This window comes from Hylobates moloch, unplaced genomic scaffold (genome assembly GCF_009828535.3).
Source record: "Hylobates moloch isolate HMO894 unplaced genomic scaffold, HMol_V3 SCAFFOLD_10, whole genome shotgun sequence".
Lineage (NCBI taxonomy): Eukaryota > Metazoa > Chordata > Mammalia > Primates > Hylobatidae > Hylobates > Hylobates moloch.
Window position 1 is genome coordinate 77610385 of NW_026652285.1, and position 21749 is coordinate 77632133.

A 21749-nucleotide genomic window follows, 5' to 3' on the forward strand; every position below is an offset into this window, starting at 1 on the left:
AATGAGCTGGGCATGGTGGCATACACATGTAGTCCCAGCTACCCAGGAGGCTGAGGTAGGAGGATCGTTTGAGCCCAGGAGGTCGAGGCTGTAGTGAGCATTGATTGTACCACTGCACTGCAGCCTGGGTAATAGAACGAGACTGTGTCTCAAAAAGAAAAGAAAATGTTATTGGTAAGGGGTCTACTTGTAGAAGTAGATGAAAGTAACGTAAAAATAAAAGGTAAAGTGCCCATTGAGAAGGAAGAGGAATACTTAAGAAAATAGTTCCAGGTTTGGGGAGATAATCTATATTGTAAGTAGTGACATATTGATTGTGGGAGAGAGGACTCAAGATAATCTGGTTGCTAGAAACGTACAATCTACGAAGACTGAATCAGAAAGAAATAGAAAATCTGAATAGGTCAATAATGAATAAGGAAATTGAATCCACAATAAAGTCTCCCATCAAAGAAGAGCCTGCAACCTGATGGTTTTACCACTGAATTCTACCAAATATTTAAAGAACTAATAGCAGTTCTTCTCTGCCTCTTCCAAAAAAATCAAAGAGGAGGGAGTGCTTCCAAATCCATTTTTACAAATTCAACATTATCCCAAGAACACAGCCAAACCAGGGATACTACAAAAGAGAGAACTACAGGCCAGTATTCCTAATCAACATAGATGTAAAAATCCTCAGTAAAATATTAGCAAACTGAATGCAGTAACACATTGAAAAGATCATTTACCATGATCCAGTAGGGTTTATGCCTGGGATGCAAGGATGATTCAACAGAAGTTGATAAATGTGATACACTATATTAACAAAACTAAAGACAAAAAAAAAAGTGTATGGTTTTCTCAGTAGATGCAGAAAAAGAATTTGACAGAATTCAACATCCTTTCATGATAAAAACTCTCAACAAATTAGGTGTAGAAGGAATATACCACAACACAGTAAAGGCCATATGTATAATAGCAATCTCACAGCTACCATCTTATCAAAGGTGAGAAGTCAAAAGCTTTTTCTGTAAAGTCGGGAACAAGACAAAGATGTTTACTCTCACCCCCTTTTTTTTTTTTTGAGACAAAGACTTGTTCTGTCACCCAGGCTGGAGTGCAATGCCGCAGTCTCAGCTCACTGAAACTCCTGCTTCCCAGGTTCAAGCGATTCTCCTGCCTCAGTCTTTAGAAAACTCTAAAGACTCTACCAAAAAGCTATCAGAACTGATAAATTCAGTAAAGTTACAGAGTGCAATATCAACACACAAAAATCAGTATTGCTTCTATACATGAAAAATGAACTATTTCAAAAAGAAAATAAGAAAACAATCCCATTTGCTATAGCATAAAAAAATAGGAGTAAATTTACCTAAGGAAATGAAAGATCTATATACTGAAAGCTATAAAACACTGATGAAAGAAATTTAAGAAGACATAAATGAATGGAAAAATATCCCACGTTTGTGGATTAGAATTAACATTGTTAAAATATTTGTACTACCCAATCTACAGATTCATTGTAATCTCTATCCAAATACCAATGTCATTTTCCACAGAAATAGAAAAATTCCTAAAATGTATATAGAACTACAAAAGACCCAGAATAACCAAAATAATCTTTAGCAAAAAGAACATTCATGGGAGGCCGAGTCGGGTGGATCACCTGAAGTCAGGAGTTCAAGACCACCCTGGCCAACATTGTGAAACCCCATCTCTACTAAAAATACAAGAATTAGCTGGTCGTAGTGGCGAGCGCCTGTAATCCCAGCTAGTTGGGAGGCTGAGGCAGGAGAATCGCTTGAACCCAGGAGGTGGAGGTTGCAGTGAGCCAAGATCGCACTACTGCATTCCAGCCTGGGTGATAGAGCGAGACTCTGTCTCAAAAAAAAAAAAAAAAAAATCATTATTTTTAGCTATCTTGAACTATTTTATTGGAAAATTGGTGAATCAGCTTTCGTTAGATAAGCATAAAGCTCGTGGCTGTAAAGCTCTTGATCTGTGGACAAGAGAATCATCACATTTGGTATCTGTAAAGAGAGATCTTATGTAGAGCTAGCCCAAACCATCCTTCTGATTGATAAATTATTAGAATTCTACCTTAATGTTAGAAAAAAAAAAGTAGTGGGGGAATTAACCTACACCCTTGTTGCTAAAGATGGGAGCTTAGTAGTAGGCAAAAGGCAACAAGATGCCATCTGGTGATTGAGAGGAAAATAGTCTGTTTCTTTTTTATGAATGAATAAACTGAGGTCTAGGAATTTAAGTGCCTTGTATGAGGTCATGCTGTTACTGAGTGGCTAGTGTGGGATTTGAGTTAGGTTTTTTCCCTTCCGGACTGCACATTCCACTTCTATAGTTGTTCTTACCACTGTAAATAGACTAGTAAAATAATTACCACCACCTTTGGTGAGGTGCCTGTGAGGTATCTAGTGTTTTTTTTTTTTCTTTTTTTTGAGACGAAGTCTCGCTCTGTCGCCCAGGCTGGAGCGCAGTGGCGCAATCTCGGCTCACTGCAAGCTCTGCCTCCCGGGTTCACGCCATTCTCCTGCCTCCGCCTCCCGTGTAGCTGGGACTACAGGCGTCCACCACTACGCCCGGCTAATTTTTTGTATTTTTAGTAGAGACGGGGTTTCACCGTGGTCTCAATCTCCTGACCTCGCGATCCGCCCACCTCGGCCTCCCAAAGTGCTGGGATTACAGGCGTGAGCCACCGTGCCTGGCTAGTTTTTATAAACATTATAAGCAAAAGTTTGGACATATAATATTACAGTAGATTGTATATATTAGTTCTCTTAGTCAGTGCCAGTTCGCTTCTCTTAATTGAATGATTCATCCAAGTTGAAAAATGTCTTAAGAGAATTTCTTCTATCTCATAATTGTTGCAAGTGTGGATATTGCTTATCTAGGGATTTTACAAATAATTTATTTTTTTGTTGAAATAGCAGCAAATATAGCAATGGGGAACTCAAGAGACTTGAAATGCCTTATTGACCATGTTACTAGTAACTAATTGTATGGCTTTGGGCAAGTAACTTATCTGTAGTTTAGTTAATAAAATACAGGATTTGACTACAAATTCTAGTCATTAGATGATTCAATATTTGATAAATATCTTAGGATCCAATAAATAATTGCTTAGTCTTTTAATTTCTGTTTATCTTATATAAATGCAGTGTTTTAGAGACCCTGAAAGATTTTAAAATTTAGACAAAATCTGCCTCATTTCTGTATGTGCAAAGTGTTCCTCAGAATTACTGAATTAAAATCTCTGGAATATTTTATTAGAATACCTCACCAGTGATTCTGATACACACCACAGGTTAAGAACCACTGGCTTAGAGTCTGCCTGAGAGACTGAAGGTCTGGACAAAGTTGGGAACTTTAAAACAACCTTTCATGTTGTCCTGTGGAAACAGTAAAGTAAAGAGAGTATGGGCTTGTCCATAAAAGACAACTTAACTGATAGTATAGCTGAAACAGTACTGTTAGCATTAGCAGGCAGTTTGTTGCATTTATCTCTTTCTAAAGCCTTAAGTCAAATATTAGAATTATGTTATTTTTATATTAGGCTAACATAGTTTATAATATAAATTTATTCTCTCTTTTGGGCATACCTTTCAGTTTTTAAATGTTTGATAGCTCTTCAGTAAAATTGTTTTGTTTTGTTTTTTAAACAGGAAAATTCGTCCAACATACTCTCAGAGTTAGACGAAGAATTTGATAGTTTATACTCTATACTAGATGAAGTAAAAGAAAGTATGATTAACTGTGTCAAGCAGGAACAAGCTCGTAAATCCCAAGAGTTACAGGTGAGATCATACAACTATTGAAACATGGATAATTTTAGTCTATTTAATGCTCGATTTATGGTAAGCAAAAATTAGTGAATTTCTGAGTATAACTATACCCTTACCTTGTAGAAGAATGGTTTTTTGTTTTGGCCATAAGTATTCTAAAATTGTGGTTAAAAAAACAATTTATTCTCTTAACGTTTTTTTTTTTTTTGAGACGGAGTCTCACTCTGTCACCCAGGCTGGAGTGATGTTGGTTCACTGCAACCTCTGCCTCCTGGGTTCAAGCGATTCTCCTGCCTCAGCCTCCCGAGTAGCTGAGATTACAGGTGCCCACCACCATGCCTGGCTAATTTTTGTATTTTTAGTAGAGATGGGGTTTCACCGTGTTGGCCAGGCTGGTCTCAAACTCCTGACCTCAGGTGATCCACCTGTCTTGGCCTCCCAAAGTGCTGGGATTACAGGCGTGAGCCATGGTGCCCGGCCAATTCTCTTAACCATTTTAAACTGTACAGTGTACAATTGATGGTGTTAAATATATTCACATTTTTGTGTAACAGATCTCTAGAATTTTTTCATCTTGTGCAAGTGAAACTTTATGTCCCTTGATCGACAGCTCATTTCCCCTTCTTACTAGCCCCTGGCAATCATCGTATTTTTTTCTGTTTCCATGACTACTCTACGTGTCTCGTATAAGTGGAATCATAGCATTTGTCCTTTCGTGACTTATTTCCACTCAGCATAATGTCCTCAAGATTTATTCATGTTATATAGCATGTGCTAGGATTTCCTCCTTTTTTGTGGTTAAATAATATTCCACTTATGTATATACCACATTTTCTTTATCCATTTATATGTCTATGGACATTTTGGCAGCTTACACCTCTTAGCTATTGTGAATAATGCTGCAATGAACGTGGGAGTTTGAATGTCTCTTTGAGATTCTGTTTTCAATTCTTTTGGATATGTATACTTCGAAGTAGGATTGCTGAATCATGTGGTAATTCTCTTTATAGTTTTCTGAGGACCCTCTATATAATGTTTTCCATAGTGGCTGCACTATTTTACATTCCTACTAGCCGAAGGGTTCCAATTTCTTCACGTGCTCACCGGTGCTTTTTATTTTCTGTTTGTTTTTTTTTTTGATAGTGGCCATCATAATGGGTATGACATGATATTTCATTACGGTTTTGATTTGCATTTCCCTAGTGACTAGTGATGTTGAGCATCTTTTCATGTGTTTGTTGGCCATCAATGTATTTTCTTTAGAGAAATGTCTATTCAGGTTCTTTGGTCGCCTTTTAATTGGGTTACTTGGGTTTTTTGGTGGTTGTTAAGTTGCAGCAGTTTTCTATTCATTCTGGATATTAACTCCTTATCAGGTATATGATTTGCAGTTTTTTTTTTTTTTCCCATTTTGTAGGCTGCTTTTTTACTCTGTTGGTTGTTCCATTTGATATGGAGAAGTTTTAAAGTTTTACGTCATCTCATTTGTCTATTTTTGCTTTCATTGTCATATCTGGGAAATCATTGACAAATACGGTGTTATGAAGCTTTTCCTCTATGTTTTCTTTTAGGAGCTTTAGAGCTTATGTTTAGGTCTTTAATCCATTTTTAGTTAATTTTTGCGTATGGTGTTAAGTAAGGGACCTACTTTATTTTTTTACTTGTGGATATTCGGTTTTCCTAGTACCATTTGTTGAAAAGACTGTCATGTCCCTATTGTTTGGCCTTAGTACCTATGTCAGAGATTGTTCGATCATATATGTGAAGGGTAATTTCAGGGCTGTCTGTTTTGTTCCATTGGTCTGTGTATCTGTCTTTATGCCAGTACCACATTGTTTGGGTTCCTATAGTTTTGTAAGGTATTTTGAAATCAGGAATGTTGAGGCATTCGACTTTTTTCTCTTTCAAAATCGTTTGTGCAATTCAGGGTCCCTTGAGATTCTACATGAGTTTTATACATATTTTTTCTATTCTTACAAAAAATGTCTTGGGATTTTGACAGTGATTACATTGAATTTATAGATTGCTTTGGGTAGTATGGATAGTTTAACAATATTAAGTATTCCAATCTATGAACATGAATGTCTTTCCCTTTATTTTTGTTGTATATTTCTTTTAGCACTGTATTGTAGTTTTGGGTGTATAGGTCTCATGCCTTGTTGGTTAAATTTATTTCAAAGTATGCTGTTCTTTTTGATACTATTATAAGTGGATTTTTTTCTTATTTTCCTTCTTGGATTGTTCATTATTGGTGTGTAGAAATGCAAATTTTTGTGTGTTGATTTGAGTTGTAGATATCTTTGAGCACCTAAAACCTGTGGAAAAACACGTCTGTTGTCTTTCTCTCTTACATACACACCATACATGCACAATTTCCAAGGATCAGATACCCTCTGAAGTGTGTCCATACTACCCAGGTTGAGGTTTGTTGTTCATATTTGGGGGTGGGGGATGTATCACTTAAATAATTCAAGGATAATTCATTTATTCATAAAGTTTCTATACATTTCAATAAATACTAATAAGAAATGAATTCATTTAAAAAACAAAACACTGTAGAAGAAAGGACAGCTCAGCATCTTCTGAAGATCCAACCGAAAACTCATCCTGTGCAGAATTGTGTTCTGTTTTGGACCCGGACCCTTCTTCACAGCACCACTTTGGAATGGCCTTTAAGCATCCAGTTGTTTAATCTCCAACCTTCCCTTTTCCCTCCCCGTACTTTTTCTTTACCAGAGTATCTCTAATTGTCTTAATCTACCACTAGCCAACATTTCTGTCACCCTAGCTCATACCGCATATTAAACCTGCTACCAAAGTGGCCATGGGTGATGTCTTTTCTCCTGCCTTTCCTTATTCCCGTCAAGTACCAAAAAGTCTTTTGCATATTGAGTGTGCATTATGCATTTTGATCAACCCCATAGTCATCCCTGGCATGAGTGATGTTCCAGTGCAACTGGTAATATTTTCCCTTTTCACTTACCTCTCAGTTCGTAGTGCCTCATTAACGTCTGTTGTTTGTCGGGACCTTCTTTCTGCTTGAATATACGTGGACAGTTTGTTCTTCTGGCACTGTTATAGGGGAGCTAGGAGCAGCCAATACAAACATTTTTAAAACTTGCAGTTTGTTAGATAAAATTGAATTGCGAACATTCATCTTTAGAGCAGGAACCTTGCCATTTAGGTTTAGAAAAATACTTCCTACTTGTCCCATATTCTTTATGTATCTTGAATTGCTAGTTTTTAATTAATGACAGTGGACTAAGCTTCGCTTAGGTCTTTTTTTGTTTTAAATGATGAGTGTATCTTTACCTGTATGCAGTTAAGCTGTTTTCAATAAATTATGGCAAGAGGTACAAAGTATTAAGATAATTAAAATTTGTTTTATGTATATATATAAAACAAATATAAGTTTTATATATGTGAAACTTGTCTTATCTTGCTACAATAGCTCACTGAAATATTTTTCTCTATTATTGCTATTAAAATTATTTGTAAGTTCATTATAACAATATATATTTAAGATTCTGATGGCAATAGGAAACTTCATTTTAATGACTTAGTTTTTTTTTTTTTTTTCCCTAGAGTCAGATTAGTCAATGTAATAATGCCCTGGAGAACTCTGAAGAACTATTAGAATTTGCAACAAGGTCATTAGATATAAAGGAACCCGAAGAATTTTCAAAGGTACACAAAAACTGAATTAATACACTTAAGGGAAGTTGTATTTTTAAAAAGGCGTTTTTGTTTTTCTTTAGTTTTGGATTTCTTTACTGATTTCTAATACTAATAAAGGCTTGGAGTTTCTTGATAAGTAAAATGCTAACTGTTCATTTATTCCAAAGCAAGCACTTAGAAGTGTGTGTCTTTAGGGTCATCAACAAATATGTTTAAAAAATGTTTCTATGTTTCTGTCTATGAGCTGCTTGGGAAAGCATCCACTTTATGCACATGAGCACTGTAACTGTGTAACTTCTTATTGCAGATAAATGCCCCCACTGCTTAAGTTAAGTAACTGAATGTTTTATTAAAACATGGAAATGTAGATCCTTACTTATGGGATATGTTTAGTATAAAAATGTAGAGAGTAGAGCAAGAAGCCTGCTAATGTTTTAACTTAAATCCTGGTGTTTAAGTGATTGTAAAGTGTAAATTCTAATTTCTTCTTTTAAGTAGGGTCATTTTAAATGATTACCATTTTGTCAAATCAAAACTCAGAAATGTAGAATATATTTTAAAATGATGTGAAAAGATTTGGAAATTAAGCTATATAATTAGCAAAAATTACTGTGTAGTTATCAAGATAAAATTTGAGTTTGATGTTATTTACTTCACCTTTGTGGAGTATGTAGTGAGCTGCATTGGTGTTAGAAAGGTAGCTTTATAATTGATTTATGCCTAGTGATTGTTTTTATTTTATGATTTTCTGTGAACTTGAAGGTAGAAAAAACTTCCTTGAAAAGGTAACATTTGCCACCTTAGATCTTTGGATATTAAAATTGAACTTTAATTGATTTCTTCTTTTTAAACACATGAATCAAAACAGAAGTTCTTTTGCTGTAAGCCAATGCATGAATTAATTCTTTAAATTTGGAGGTGAGTTGTAAAGAAGCTTACTAATGCACATAGGTGGACTTATTATATAAAGAAATTACAAGGGAAATGTACTATATTTAAAAGTACTTTAAAAGTATGATATGTTGGCCAGGTATGGTGGCTCATGCCTGTAATCCCAGCACTATGGGAAGCCAAGGTGGGTGGTTTGCTTGAACCCAGGAGTTTGAGACCAGCCTGGGCAACATGGTGAGATCCTGTCTGTACAAAATACACACAAAAATTAGCCGGGCATGGTGATGTGCACCTGTAGTCCCAGCTACTCGGAGGCTGAGATGGGAGGATTGCCTGAGCCTAGGAAGTTGAGGCTGCACCGGGCTGTGATTACACTGCTGCACTCTAGCCTGGGCAACAGAGCGAGACCCTATCTCAAAACAAAACAAAACAAAACAAAACAAAAAGCACTATATCACTTATTTAGAGGGCATTCATGTGATAAACTTGAGTGTCTGGAACATAGCTAAGAAACATGCAGAAAGCAAAAGATGTCTTAGTCATCAAAATCAACATCATAGAGTTCATGGACAAGAGTTAATGTCCTCTATTCAAGATCATTTCTCAGAATCTGTTGACTATTGTACTTGATACTACTATTATTTTCAGTATTTTTCTTTCTGTTTTCTACTTGTTAACAAATTCCCCTTTTAGTGGAGTAGGGTAGTTGTTAATGACAGGCATAGTCATAGTAGCAAGAATTACCATCTGACAGCCTGAGAGTGAGGAAGAAGACAGGAAAACTACAGAATGTGGACACTAATACTCAAAAATGCCTTGAATCCAGTTGATTTAAGGAGAGACTGATACTTGGAAAAACTATGATAAAAGTTTATTTCTCCCACGTTTCTCTATTGACATTTTTAGCGTTCTTCTGTCTTCTTTCTCCCAAATGCTACCCTTTTCTGTTTCACTGTCCTTTATTCTTTCCACCTTTGTTTCTGTTATAATTTATTCCTGACAGATTATAAATTAGAAAGGTTCTGATTAAATAAGTCACATTGTGGTTTAATATGCCACTTCGCTTATTCTTACTATTTGGGTCTTGTCTTGCAGCAGTTTTTAGTACTATTTAGTAGCTTAAACCATTTGGAGATGCGGTGAAATGAATTACAACCATGTGTCACTTAATAACGAGAATGTCTTCTAAGAAATGTATCATTAGGCAATTTCATCATTGTGGGAACATTAGAGTGTAATGGCACAAACCTAGATAGTATAGCCTACCACATACCTCAGCTGTATTGTATAGTCTGTTGCTTCTATGCTGAAAACCTGTGTAGCATGTTACTGTACTGAATACTGTAGGCAATTGCAATACAGTGGTATTTGTGTATCTCAACATAGAAAGGGTATAGTAAAAATACAGTATTATAATTTTATGGGACCACCATTGTATATGCAGTCCATTATTGACTGAAACGTAGTTATGTGGCACATTACTATATCTGTCAGTGTTTCCTAGCCAGAAATCTGGGTTTATCATTTAGGAAAAATGCTTAACTGAGAGGTGCTTGCAATTATTTTCTTCATATGTCCAAATAGTATCCAGATAATAATTTGATTTCAAGTAAAAAACTGAGTTCACTTTCCTAGCCAGCTACATGGACTACAGGCCTGCCTCAAACACCTAGTTGCTGACTGAACAGGGAGAGATGACTTTGGAGATTATTATTAGTCTAGCAGTATATTGTTAGATGTCTGGAAAAAGAAATTCATTTAAGTTATACTATTTGTGAATATCCCATATTAAAGTGCTTAAATGAGATTAATATGAATGGCCCATGAGGACAAAAAAACAGCGTAGGCTAACATCGAGGCAGTGTGTCTTTTCATACTTCATTATCTTCAAAAAGAGTATTTTAAGTTCTAATATTTAAATTATCACATTGCAGTATCTCAGCATGAGACTGAATGTGAAGCTATGCTATTTACCAGCATTTTACTTTCTGAAAGTAAACAAATACAAATAGCACAAATGCAAAAAGATTTTAGAACGTACTTTAACTAATTTTTTTTAACTGCTGGAAGTTTGGTTGTTAGTAAATTTATGCAGAAGGATCACCAGCAAATGGGATCCAGATCATTAGCTTTATTCGTGGACTTAACAAATTGGCAACATCCCACCAAATGTGGGTTCTCTGCTAACAGCCGGCCTGCAGAACACTGCTTGGATCCTTTACCAAAATTAGTATTTCTATTCCCACCCTGACTTTAGACCTTGAATTCTCTCTATAGAAAGAGCTGGGTCAGTGGAACAATTTCCAAGTCAGTGTAACTAACTTGCCATCACAATCATGCCACACATACTCCAGTTGTCAGACTAGAAGGGAGAAAATAGTTTCCTATCCATGGGGTCCCTATAATGGAATAAAAAGTACAGAGTTAGGTGAAAGGGGAACAGTGTCGTCTGCATTTGATCACAGCTGAAGAGGGAGAATGGGTTTAATGTATTTCCCACATCTTACTTGTAATGAATGATTTGCCTGTAGAATATTGTCCATTGAGTGTTAGGCTCTGACCACTGGAAGGAGTGAATAAGAAGAGGAGTAGGTGGAAGCTCACTCAGTACTTTCAAGTAAGCAGAAATACTGCCAGAAGCTCCCTCTGTAGGCTGAAGTTAAGAGTGTTAGGAGAGAGGAGAGGACCTTCAACAAAAGCATGTATGTTTCAGTTTTGAGGACAATATAAAAAAACAGATCTAAATATTTGTTAAGCATAGGTCAAATTGTAGTTTTCACCTTAATTTCATTTCTTGGTGTTTATGTCTTACAGAAATGCAATCTCCTGTTGTACAAATGTGCCTAATCATAAAACAGTTGTATGCAGTACTGTATTTCAAAGTGTATTTCAAGTTATTCACTGTGGCTTTCGTGACAGATTCTTTCAAATGATCATGCTTTTTGAAAAACAGTTCCTTTTATGAACAGATAAATATATGTCTACCAAATACAAAACTTCTAATGTATGGAATCAACTGGTGTGCAATCTTTTTTTTTTCCAAAGACATATTTTTGCCTAAAGGAAAATAATGTTTTGAGGCTATCTTTTTTTCCCTCTTGCTTTCTATAAAAAGAGAAATGATGATATTAAAGAAGAAAGATAGAAACAATAAGATACTTTATCTTCAAAGTGCTTTATAAATTCACAAAAGAAAATAGTTTCTATATTCACCCATTACAGATTAAGAACAAAAGAGATTGGGAAAAGATCTGTTAACTTTTTTCTATGTGACTGGGAAAATATCTGGTTTAACGTCTTTAAATTTAATTGACAGTTATGAAGATTGGTTTGCGATTACTTCTACTTTACTCATATTACAGTTTCTCTGCATTCATATCAGAGATGGTGCCTTTCTTTCTCCCTCTCTCTCTGTCTTCCCTCATTCCCTCCCTCCATCTCTTAGTTAATTGTTTTTAAACTAAATCTTACAATTCTATTGCTTTAATCAGTCATAGAAATGTCACCTGAGACCAAACTTCCTTAAGTAGAATTGTAATGCTGAATTTTGTCAAACATCTGTTTAATTAGTACCAGCTGATTCCAAGATTTACCACTGCTCTGTTGCCAACACGTTTATTTGAGCCTACGTAATTCCATGTAGTGAGTTATGAAGAAGCTGCAATGAATGTTTAGATTTATATTTAGGTTATGGTACTGTATATTATTGAAAAGCTTCCAAGAAGCTTAGTTATATTACTTTACTCAGCATCACTCTTTAGATCTTCTATTGAAATCCTTTCTGCCAATTTTGTAATTGACAAAAGTCACCATTCTTGAAATAGAGGAATAGAAACTTAGAAGCTGTATAGTATTGTGTATCTTTTGGATACCTGTTTTGAGAGAATTCTAGAAAATAATTATTTTCCAGTTTAAGACATTTCTTGAAATTGGGCCTTTTCAAAGAAATATCTTCAGAATTTGAAACTCTGCCTTCTAATCATTGCTCAGAATAACTTCTTAAACCTCTCTTGGATTTATACAATATATATGCAGTAAAATTTGAACCTAAATGAAAGTGGAGCCATGGGAGTTTTCAGTTTTACTAGCTGGGTATATTCTATGTAAATGTATGGACAACAGTTTTTCATGGATTATCTGGCTTTTCATTTATTCCTTTCCTAGTTTTTCACAAACAGCATGGTACATGAAGTGATACTATAAAAGCTTTGCATGCATGCATATGTGCACACACACACTAAAACTTTTCACCTTATTAAATTTAGTAACACTTGACACAAAATTGAATTATTGTGGTCAGTTTAAAAAACGGTAATCATCTTCATATTATTGGGTTATGCAAGGGTAATTGGTAGTATTTCTCTAAGTTTGAAACCAGTTAGGAAATAAGACAAAACAAAACTGATAAGAGGCCAAATAATGACAAAAGCATATTGGAAAAGATGGCTTTTGTTATTGGGCAAGTTTCCCAATACTAAATACCTAGAATTAGACAGACAAATTCACCCAGGCATGATCAGCAGGGGCTGCCTCAGGTGATGGGCAGGGGAAGCCTCTTTCAGTGAAAGTTATGGCACAGAGGGAAAGAACAGAATATATGTTCTCTGTGGGCAAGCAAGCTGTGAGAAAAAGCAGAAGGTCCTGAGCTACTAATTTCTAGTTTCTCCTATCAAACCCATTATCAGATAAGTCATATCATTTTCCTAGGAGAAATAAGGGAATGGAGAGGTAAAGAGTAATCCTAGTAGTACTTGTTTCATATCAGGTACAGAGAAGAGTCCTTTCTTTCCTTCCTTTAACACTTACATTAAAATCTTTGTTTTGTAATTCCAGCTTTAATGACCGTAATTAAAAACATCATTTAAATTAACTTTTTAAAGATTTTCTATCTCCAGTACTACAGTAGTTTCATGACTTAAGATACAGATTCCACAGAATTTGTTTGTGTAGCATGTGGGAATGATTTTTGGAAACATTAAGGAACAAAATTCCTTAGAAAAGAAGTAGAATGATTAATATACAAGGTCTCAACTGATTAATAGTAATGCTGAGACTGTATAATATGCTGATCTCTTAAATCTCAGTTCTGTGTTGCCTGGGTGCGCTGGCTCACGCCTGTAATCCCAGCACTTTGGGAGGCTGAGGCAGGCGGATCACGAGGTCAGGAGATCAAGACCATCCTGTCTAACACGGTGAAACCCCGTCTGTAATAAAAATACAAAAAAACTTGCTGGGCGTGGTGGTGGGTCCCTGTAGTCCCAGCTACTCGGGAGGCTGAGGCAGGAGAATAGCATGAACCCGGGAGGCAGAGCTTGCAGTGAGCCAAGATCGCGCCACTGCACTCCAGCCTGGGTGACAGAACAAGACTCTGTCTCAAAAAGAAAAAATCTGAGTTCTGTGTTTTTGAGTAGAAAGAGTACTCAGACCAGAATGTTTTAGGGTGGGTATAAAAATGACCAATAATGAATAGGAACAACGTTAGAACTGAAGAAGAGAGGCCACAGAAGCATTGCTACATGTATCTAATTAACATTCAAATAAATTTAATAATTATTAAGTATTACTATGTCCTAAGCATTTTTGCTAGGCACTGGGGATACAATGTTGAGCAAAACAGCCTTGTCTATGTCTGATATATTGTTAACTATACTGGTTACTGTGGAGAAAAAAACTTTTGTTTGATATATTGTGTGTAAATATAAAAGGGACAACAGTTTTTACTTGTTTTTTATTATTTTGTGTGACCATGCAGCCCCAAGTAAATAGCTGAGTTCCCTTTCTAAACTTGTGCTTGCATTGAAAAAAAAGACAAAAGAGATACCTTATATATAGGTTTAAGTTGGTAGCATGTATGAAATCATCATGGAGAAAGACCCCATTGCTAGAAGTATTTCTCTGGTCTCCGTGTCTGAATTTCTGCCTTTACAGCTTTCTTTGGAGTAAAGGTTTATAGAATTGCAGCCTAGTTGTATTTGTTAGCAGGCAAACTCTCAGAATTCCTTGCCCTATAGAGGCATATAGAGAAAACTTGGAACAACGATTATGAAGTAGTTAAAGATATTTCTGAAGAAAAATTAGAGAGTAAATTTGACATGTACAAGAAAACCATGAAGGAAGTTGTCCCATGAAGGAGATTGGTTGCTCTAGTTGTTGAGTATCAGACTGAATGAAAGTGGAGGTGTGTTTTGATAATCTTAAGGTAAGAAAAAAACATTTATAGTCACCTGGAATTTGTTTGAAGTGTTAAATTTTCCTCTTAAAAGGTGATTTTTGTGGGGTCTGGATTTTCTACTATAATTCTAACATGACATGAAAGCTTATGTGAACTATACACATAAATTTTCTATAGTTTGTGTTTTGGTGAATATGAACTAATCTATTGCAGGGTTTATATCCTAACTTTTCTTGCATGTCACTGCCATTGAAACTTGCATGAAAAGCACTAACTTGCCTTCTTTCTCTTCTCCCTGATTGGCTCCAAGGCTGCCAGACAGATCAAGGATAGGTATGGTATAAAACACATTTTTACTTAAGTATAAATATTGAAGTCAGAAATGAAATTCAGAAATAGTTTTTTAATTAAAATCGTGTTAGTTAAGATAAAAATACCCAATGACCAAGTACAAAATAAAATGTCATCTGTGTATTTTCTTGGAATAAGTATTGTATCAATAAGATTTTTTAAAAGCATAGTTGTGGATAATTATGTGCTTCAGAAGAATTTCATTTCTGGTGTAGTAATATAGTTAGTTTTAGTTTTAGAACAGTTCTTAATTAGTTGTACTAATGAAGAGGGAACTATTTTGAATAACTTAAAGATATATATTCCTGGAATGTGTTTTTTGTTGTTAAATTTAAATGTAAGTGGGTCTTATTTTCTGTGAACTCACTCATTTTAATTAGTCCTCAAGAACTAAAGCTCTCCTACTTCACTGCCCTCCTGTTTAACACCTCGTATTCTCATTCCATCCTGTTCCTGGTGCCATCTCTTTCTATTTCTAATGCCACCACTATCTAGTTAATATTCTGTGGGAAGAGAAAATTAAGGAAAATTATTAAAGGTTTTGGTTCAAAAGGTCTTTCTTATTGGTAGAGCCAGGCTTAAGAAAAAGAATTTAGTACTTGTAACGACCATAGAGTGCTAAAGGAGTTGCTGGCAACATTTGGATTGCATTAACACAGCAGGAACAGTTTGGATCTGCCTGTCTAGTCACTGAGTATTGTCTGTATTGAGATTATAACAAGTTTTTTCATCTGAGGATCATGAGATTCTCGGAAAGGCACAGCTCTTCAAAGTACCACTCCAAATCCTAGATTAAATTATTCTTCATCAGATAATTCACAAAAATTTTCATTATAGATTATGTGAAAAACAGTGCCTCTATTGTTAATCTTGGCTGAAAATTTTACTTCTGGGTTTCTCTCTTTTTTCTTTTTTTTTTTTTTTTTTGAGGCAGAGTCTCGCTCTAGCACCCAGGCTGGAGTGCAGTGGTGCGATCTTGTCTCACTGCAACCTCTGCCTCCTGGGCTCAAGTGATCCTCTGCCTCATCCTCCTGAATAGGTGGGACTACAGGCATGCGCCACCACACCCAGCTAATTTTTGTATTTTTTGTAGAGACAGGGTCTTGCTATTTTGCCCAGGATGGTCTGGAATGCCTAAGCTCAAGCTATCCGCCCAACTTGGCCTCCCAAAGTGCTGGGATTACAGGTGTGAGCCATTGTGCCTGGTCCTATATTAATTTTTATATATTTTTTGTATATTTTACATCAGGCAGTAGCTAAAGACATGGATCATTCTTATAAATCCTGGATCTAGAAAGATGATTGTGAAAGTTTGAAGGTGAAAAATATTAGCCGTGTGAGGAATGGATGCTAGATAGGTCAGTTTTGTGGATAAGGTAGATTTGGGTTATGTCTGGAAATTGCTATGAGTCATCCATCTTCCTCCCTGGGTATATTATACTTACTGTTTAGCTACCTATCCCACTACATCCTGCTCTAGTTCCTAATTTTCTGAATTAGAAGTTACTTCCTAATTATGACCTTGCAAAATCTCTCCCTTTTTCAAGACTCTATATGGCTCTTTTCATCACAGAATCTTGTTTGTATCCTTGAACTCTTTGTCTTTGTCCAGATTTGTTTATCAGAATTTAATTTTATGACCAATTTCAATGGCTGTATTCTTCACTGAAGCTTGGGTTTTTTGCGTCTTCTAAGCCAGCCTCTTGGCTTGATTTCATAAGTATCCAGGTGATCTCAGGAATTAGGGTTCAGGCAAACTGTGTGTGTGTGTGTGTGTGTGTGTGTGTGTGTGTGTGTGTGTGTGTGTTTCTTTTTTCTTTGCTTGTTCAAACCCTATAGCATTTTTGTGGTCCCCTGCAGAATTTTTACTTCCTGCCCGAGGAACATTTCTGACTCTCAACTTAATTTTTTTTTTTTTTTTTGAGACAGAGTCTTGCTCTGTCGCCCAGGCTGGAGTGCAGTGGTGCAATATTGGCTCACTGCAGGCTCTGCCTCCCGGGTTCAAGCGATTCTCCTGCCTCAGCCTCCCAAGTAGCTGGGATTACAGGCACCTGCCACCACACCCAGCTAATTTGTGTGTGTGTGTGTTTTGTAGAGATGGAGTTTCACCATGTTGGCCAGGCTGGTCTCGAACCCCTGACCTCAAGTGATCTGCCCATTTCGGCCTCCCAAAGTGCTGGGATTACAGGTGTGAGCCACTGTGCCTGGCCCTTCAACTTAATTTTTAAAATTTGGTGTTTAGCTTTATAATGTTCAGATATCTCTGATGTAGTTTTTAGTACTCCCCAAAAGTGAGCTTTTAGAATTCCATTTTTGCCATTTAAAATATAAAAATAATTTAAATATATAGTCATAATAAAATAACTACTGTAGCTATTTTCACCAAGCAAAGAATCGACTTTTTTTTGGGGGGGGGGGTCAGGGTCTTGCTCCACCACCCAGGCTGGAGTGCAGTGGCACAATCACAGCTTATTGCAGCCTGGACCTCCCTGGCTTAAGGGGCCCTTCCACCTCTGCCGCCTGAGCAGCTGGGACTGCAGGCACGTGCCACCATGCCCAGTTAATTTTTCTGTATCTTTTTTAGAGACAGGGTTTCGCCATGTTGCCTAGGCTGGTCTCAAACTCCTGGGCTCAAGCTGTCCTCTCGCCTCAGCCTTCCGAAGTGCTGGGGTTACAGATATGAGCCACCATGCCTGCCCTAGGATTATCTTTTTGTAAGGGCATAGATGGATTTTAAGGGAGAATGTGTAACATATCTGAGCAAGCAATCAAATATAAAAAAATGAAAATGTCTGTGAAAACTCATCATTTATCATTTGCTATGGTAGAAGTTACACAGAGGAACAGCAAGATGAAGAGAGAAAACTCAGGATAGAAATAAGATAATAGCACATCTCTATAACTTTATAGAATTACTGGCGTGTACTTCTGGGGACTTAATAATGTTGGAATATGATTAGTCGAGGTATATTGCAGGAGTTATTGGTTCTTGAAAGAGAGGGGTTATGGAAGAGTCAAGTTAATTAGGTAGTTTGAGGAAATGAAAACTGTGTTTTGTAGTTATTTTATCTTTGCAAAAATCAGGAGCGAAGGATCCTTGAATTTACCTTGTGCTAGTAGAAATGAACTAAGAAAATCAAGGGGAATTAAAACATACCTAGCCTTGTGGATCCTGTAGTGTAGAGAATTATCTAATGAATTTTAGATGTTTAGTTTGGGCTTTGAGGCATGTATCTAAATACATGAAGTTAAAAATTAAAGTTCAGTCTTCTGAAAGATTGTAGCATTGTTGCCCATCTAAATTGATTCATGGAAACTTAAATTTTCATTGACTAGAAAATAAGAGTTGTTCTTGTTTTTTTTTAAAGCTTTGATAAGCCTTTCTAATGCATTTAGGGGCATATTCTTTTTCTTTGACGTCATGGTGATTGAATCAAATCTTACAGGTTTAAGGTTTAAAATTCTCTAAAATACTTTTGGATTTTTTTTCTCAACATTTCTCAGTAAACATTTAAATATTTAGTCAGGTTTTGAATAAACCAAGTAGGTTCTAACCTATTCACTGATTCAGTGAGCATTTAGTAAGTACATATCTGACTATAGCTATTTCAAATGTCCTCAAATCAAAAGATACTTGGGGCTGTAAAGAATAACATATGTAGGACTTAGTATTTGTTCCTTTTTATTGAAATTGTATTATTTGAGAGACAGCTTAGTGTAATATGTATGAAATACTCAGCATTATACTTGGCATATAGTAAGCAGTCAGTGTGAATTCCCTTTGCTGTAAATTATATTTCATGTAGCACTTTCTTCTTGATAAACACATCAACTGTTGTTTACTCATTGTTACTATTAAATTATTACTAGTTTTAAAATGAAGTAAAATAACTAAATACAGAAACAGCTTGACATTTTTCATCCTAAAGTAAGTGAATATAGCAAGTTTGACATCTTTCATTTCATTGACTTCTTGGATAGATTTGGCAGATCCGATTGATCTGGCAGATACAATTGACTAGGCCTAGTATTCCCCTTGTCCCACCAGCTCTGTTTCCTTCCCCTTCCAAATTGTGTACTAGGAGGACAGTGTTCACCTGTAGTACTTCTGATCATTCTTGAACCAAAGATAGTAAGGGGCTTACTTTGTGATACTTGTGGAAATTTATTGGAATATGAAAAATTGAAATTTGAGATAAGATTACAAATTAATAGAATAAGAGGATTTCTTTTAATCTTCAGTTTAATGGACTACAGATTCTCTGTACTTTGGATAAAGTGGCGTCATTCTTTTTTTGTTTTTCCCTCCACATTCATCTAGTAAATGTTTATTGAATTCCTATTATTTCCATGGCATATAGTTTTTCACAGGGCTGTTTCTTATAGTAGGCTTCCCTGTAGCTGATGTTGATAGATCAGAGTGACACCTAGTGTGGTATTCATTGATAGTGATTTCACTTCTCTCCTTTCTTATCCATGGCCTATCTTTAGCAACTACCAGACTATACAATATTAGGTCAATCTACCTCTACTCTTATTTGAGGGTACATGGGGTAGCTCTTATTACTAGGGAGAATGTTTGAATCAAGGTGTGATTCAAATGAATATAAATGAATTTTAGTTCATTATCTGGCATATGAAAAGGAGTAAGGCTGGCATCAGGAAGTCAGTAAGATTGAGTGTACAGAGGTTCAAATGAATGTTGAGTCTGGTAAAGATTATTTTTATTGGATATTTGTTGTTATTCGTATATATGCAATTTAATAAAAATTGGCTGGGAGGAAAGTTGCTAACCAGTTGTCTTAAATGTCTTTAAAAAGACATTTTGTAGTTTTTTATTTAGTTAATTTTGAAGACTAAGAGCAAATTTCTATTTCACTTTTTACTTTTATTATAGTCTCTGAAATTATTAGTGATATAATTTCTTTTCATTTTATAAATTAAATATGATTTGATACTTCTTACTTCTTTATTTTAAAAAGTATGTTTGTGTTTACCATAGAGTCACAATGGCTTCAGCCTTTCGCCTTTCTTTGAAACCAAAGGTCAGTGACAACATGACTCATTTAATGGTGGATTTCTCACAGGAAAGACAGATGCTGCAAACTTTGAAGTTTTTGCCAGGTAAATACATGTATTACATGTAAAGTTTTGTATAAAAACTTTTTTTTTCTACAAGATTTTTTTGCAGTGAACATTGGTATGTAAGTATTAAGGAAGTATAGTGTGATTTTTTTTTTTCATTCAGCTAAGGAATAATTAAATTTGCTAGTTTTTTTATTTTTAGATATTTTATTGGTAGTAAAATTGCATTTTCAGAATCCTATCAAGGGATCTCTTATTGTTAGCTTGGCAGAGGGAAGCAGTATGGTGTGATGGTTAGCAGTTGGTCTCAAGGCCAGACTTCTTAGGTTTGAATCCTATTGCTTACTTGCTATGTAATCTTGAACAATTTGCTTAACTTGCTTCATTTTTAACATCTTTAAAATGTGATGTTATTCTTCTAGGGTGTTTATAAGGATTAAATCAATTGATACCTCTAAAATATTTATAATAGTACCTGCACGTAGTTAAAATTCAGTGAATGTTAGGTGTTATCATCATTATTATTGTGGTTGTTGGCTCAGATGGAACTTTATCTTCAGTAATATGTTAACATTATTTTATTAAAGTATTAACAGGATATTGCAGTAGCCAGAACCATTTGTGATTGAGTCCCAAATTTTTCACATATGTAAAAGAGCCAATTGAGAACCAATCTTAGTCTGTTTTGTGTTGCCATAACAGAAGGCCTGAGACTGGGTAATTTATATAAAGAAAAGAGGTTCTCTAGGCTGAGAAGTTCAAGACTGGGCAGCAGTGTCTGGCAGCTTCTGGTGATAGCCTCATGCTACGTCAAAACATGATGGACAACAGAAGGGGAACCAGACACATGCAAAAAAGGCAAAACAAGAGAGTCAACCTCACTTTGTAAGAATCTTCTTTCACGAGAACTAACCCAGTCTTTTGAGAAAGACATCAACGCATTGTAATGACCTAATCACCTCTTAAAGGCACCACTTCCCAACACTGCCATATTGGTGACCAAACTTCAATATGAGTTTGCTGGGGATAAGTCAGGAATATGACTTACAACCTTTTGGTTAGGTTTTTTTTTTTTTTTTTTATCATGTTGCTGATAACTAAAACTATTTAGATATGGTGATTTGAGGGATCAAGGAATTTCTTGAAAGTGATATATGTTTTCCTTACAAGTACCTTTTTTTTTTTTTTTTTTTGAGACGGAGTCTCGCTCTGTTGCCCAGGCTGGACTGCAGTGGCACGATCTCGGCTCACTGCAAGCTCCGCCTCCCGGGTTCGCGCCATTCTCCTGCCTCAGCCTCCCAAGTAGCTGGGACTACAGGTGCCCGCCACCGAGCATGGCTAAGTTTTTGTATTTTTAGTAGAGACGGGGTTTCACGGTGTTAGCCAGGATGGTTTCGATCTCCTGACCTTGTGATCCGCGTGCCTCAGCCTCCCAGAGTGCTGGGATTACAGGCGTGAGCACAAGTACTTTTTTTTTGGAGGCTGTTTTTGAATAGAGAATGTTGATTATATGGAACCATTCCTTTTTTCCTTGAATATATGGTCAGGGACTTTAAAATATGATTGGAAAAACAAGTTAGTAGTTCTAACACTATAATGGAACCTAGTAAGGATAGCACAAGTGAAATACTAATTTGTGTGATATAGATTAGAAGTTCTAGAGGAGTTCATAAAAGGAAAAGATGAGAGAAGGAACTGTAGTTGTAGAGGAAGAAAGTGTACTTGTCATTGGCTATTTACCTAAACATTGGCCTTTCAGAATTTCTATATTTTCATTCGCAGGGCTCTACTTA

General features: G+C 35.9%; 1 protein-coding gene across 3 annotated transcripts in view; it reads left to right on the plus strand.

Annotated features, from left to right (window-relative positions):
* Positions 1–21749, plus strand: part of FSD1L (fibronectin type III and SPRY domain containing 1 like) — a 91476-nt gene that overhangs the window by 18645 nt on the left and 51082 nt on the right. For all 3 annotated transcript variants that reach the window (XM_032164783.1, XM_032164784.1, XM_058445659.1), the window contains exons 3-6: positions 3660–3791; positions 7365–7466; positions 14831–14853; positions 19874–19995. In XM_032164783.1, the coding sequence (XP_032020674.1) occupies positions 3660–3791; positions 7365–7466; positions 14831–14853; positions 19874–19995 (379 nt within the window). The remainder of the gene's footprint in view (positions 1–3659; positions 3792–7364; positions 7467–14830; positions 14854–19873; positions 19996–21749) is intronic.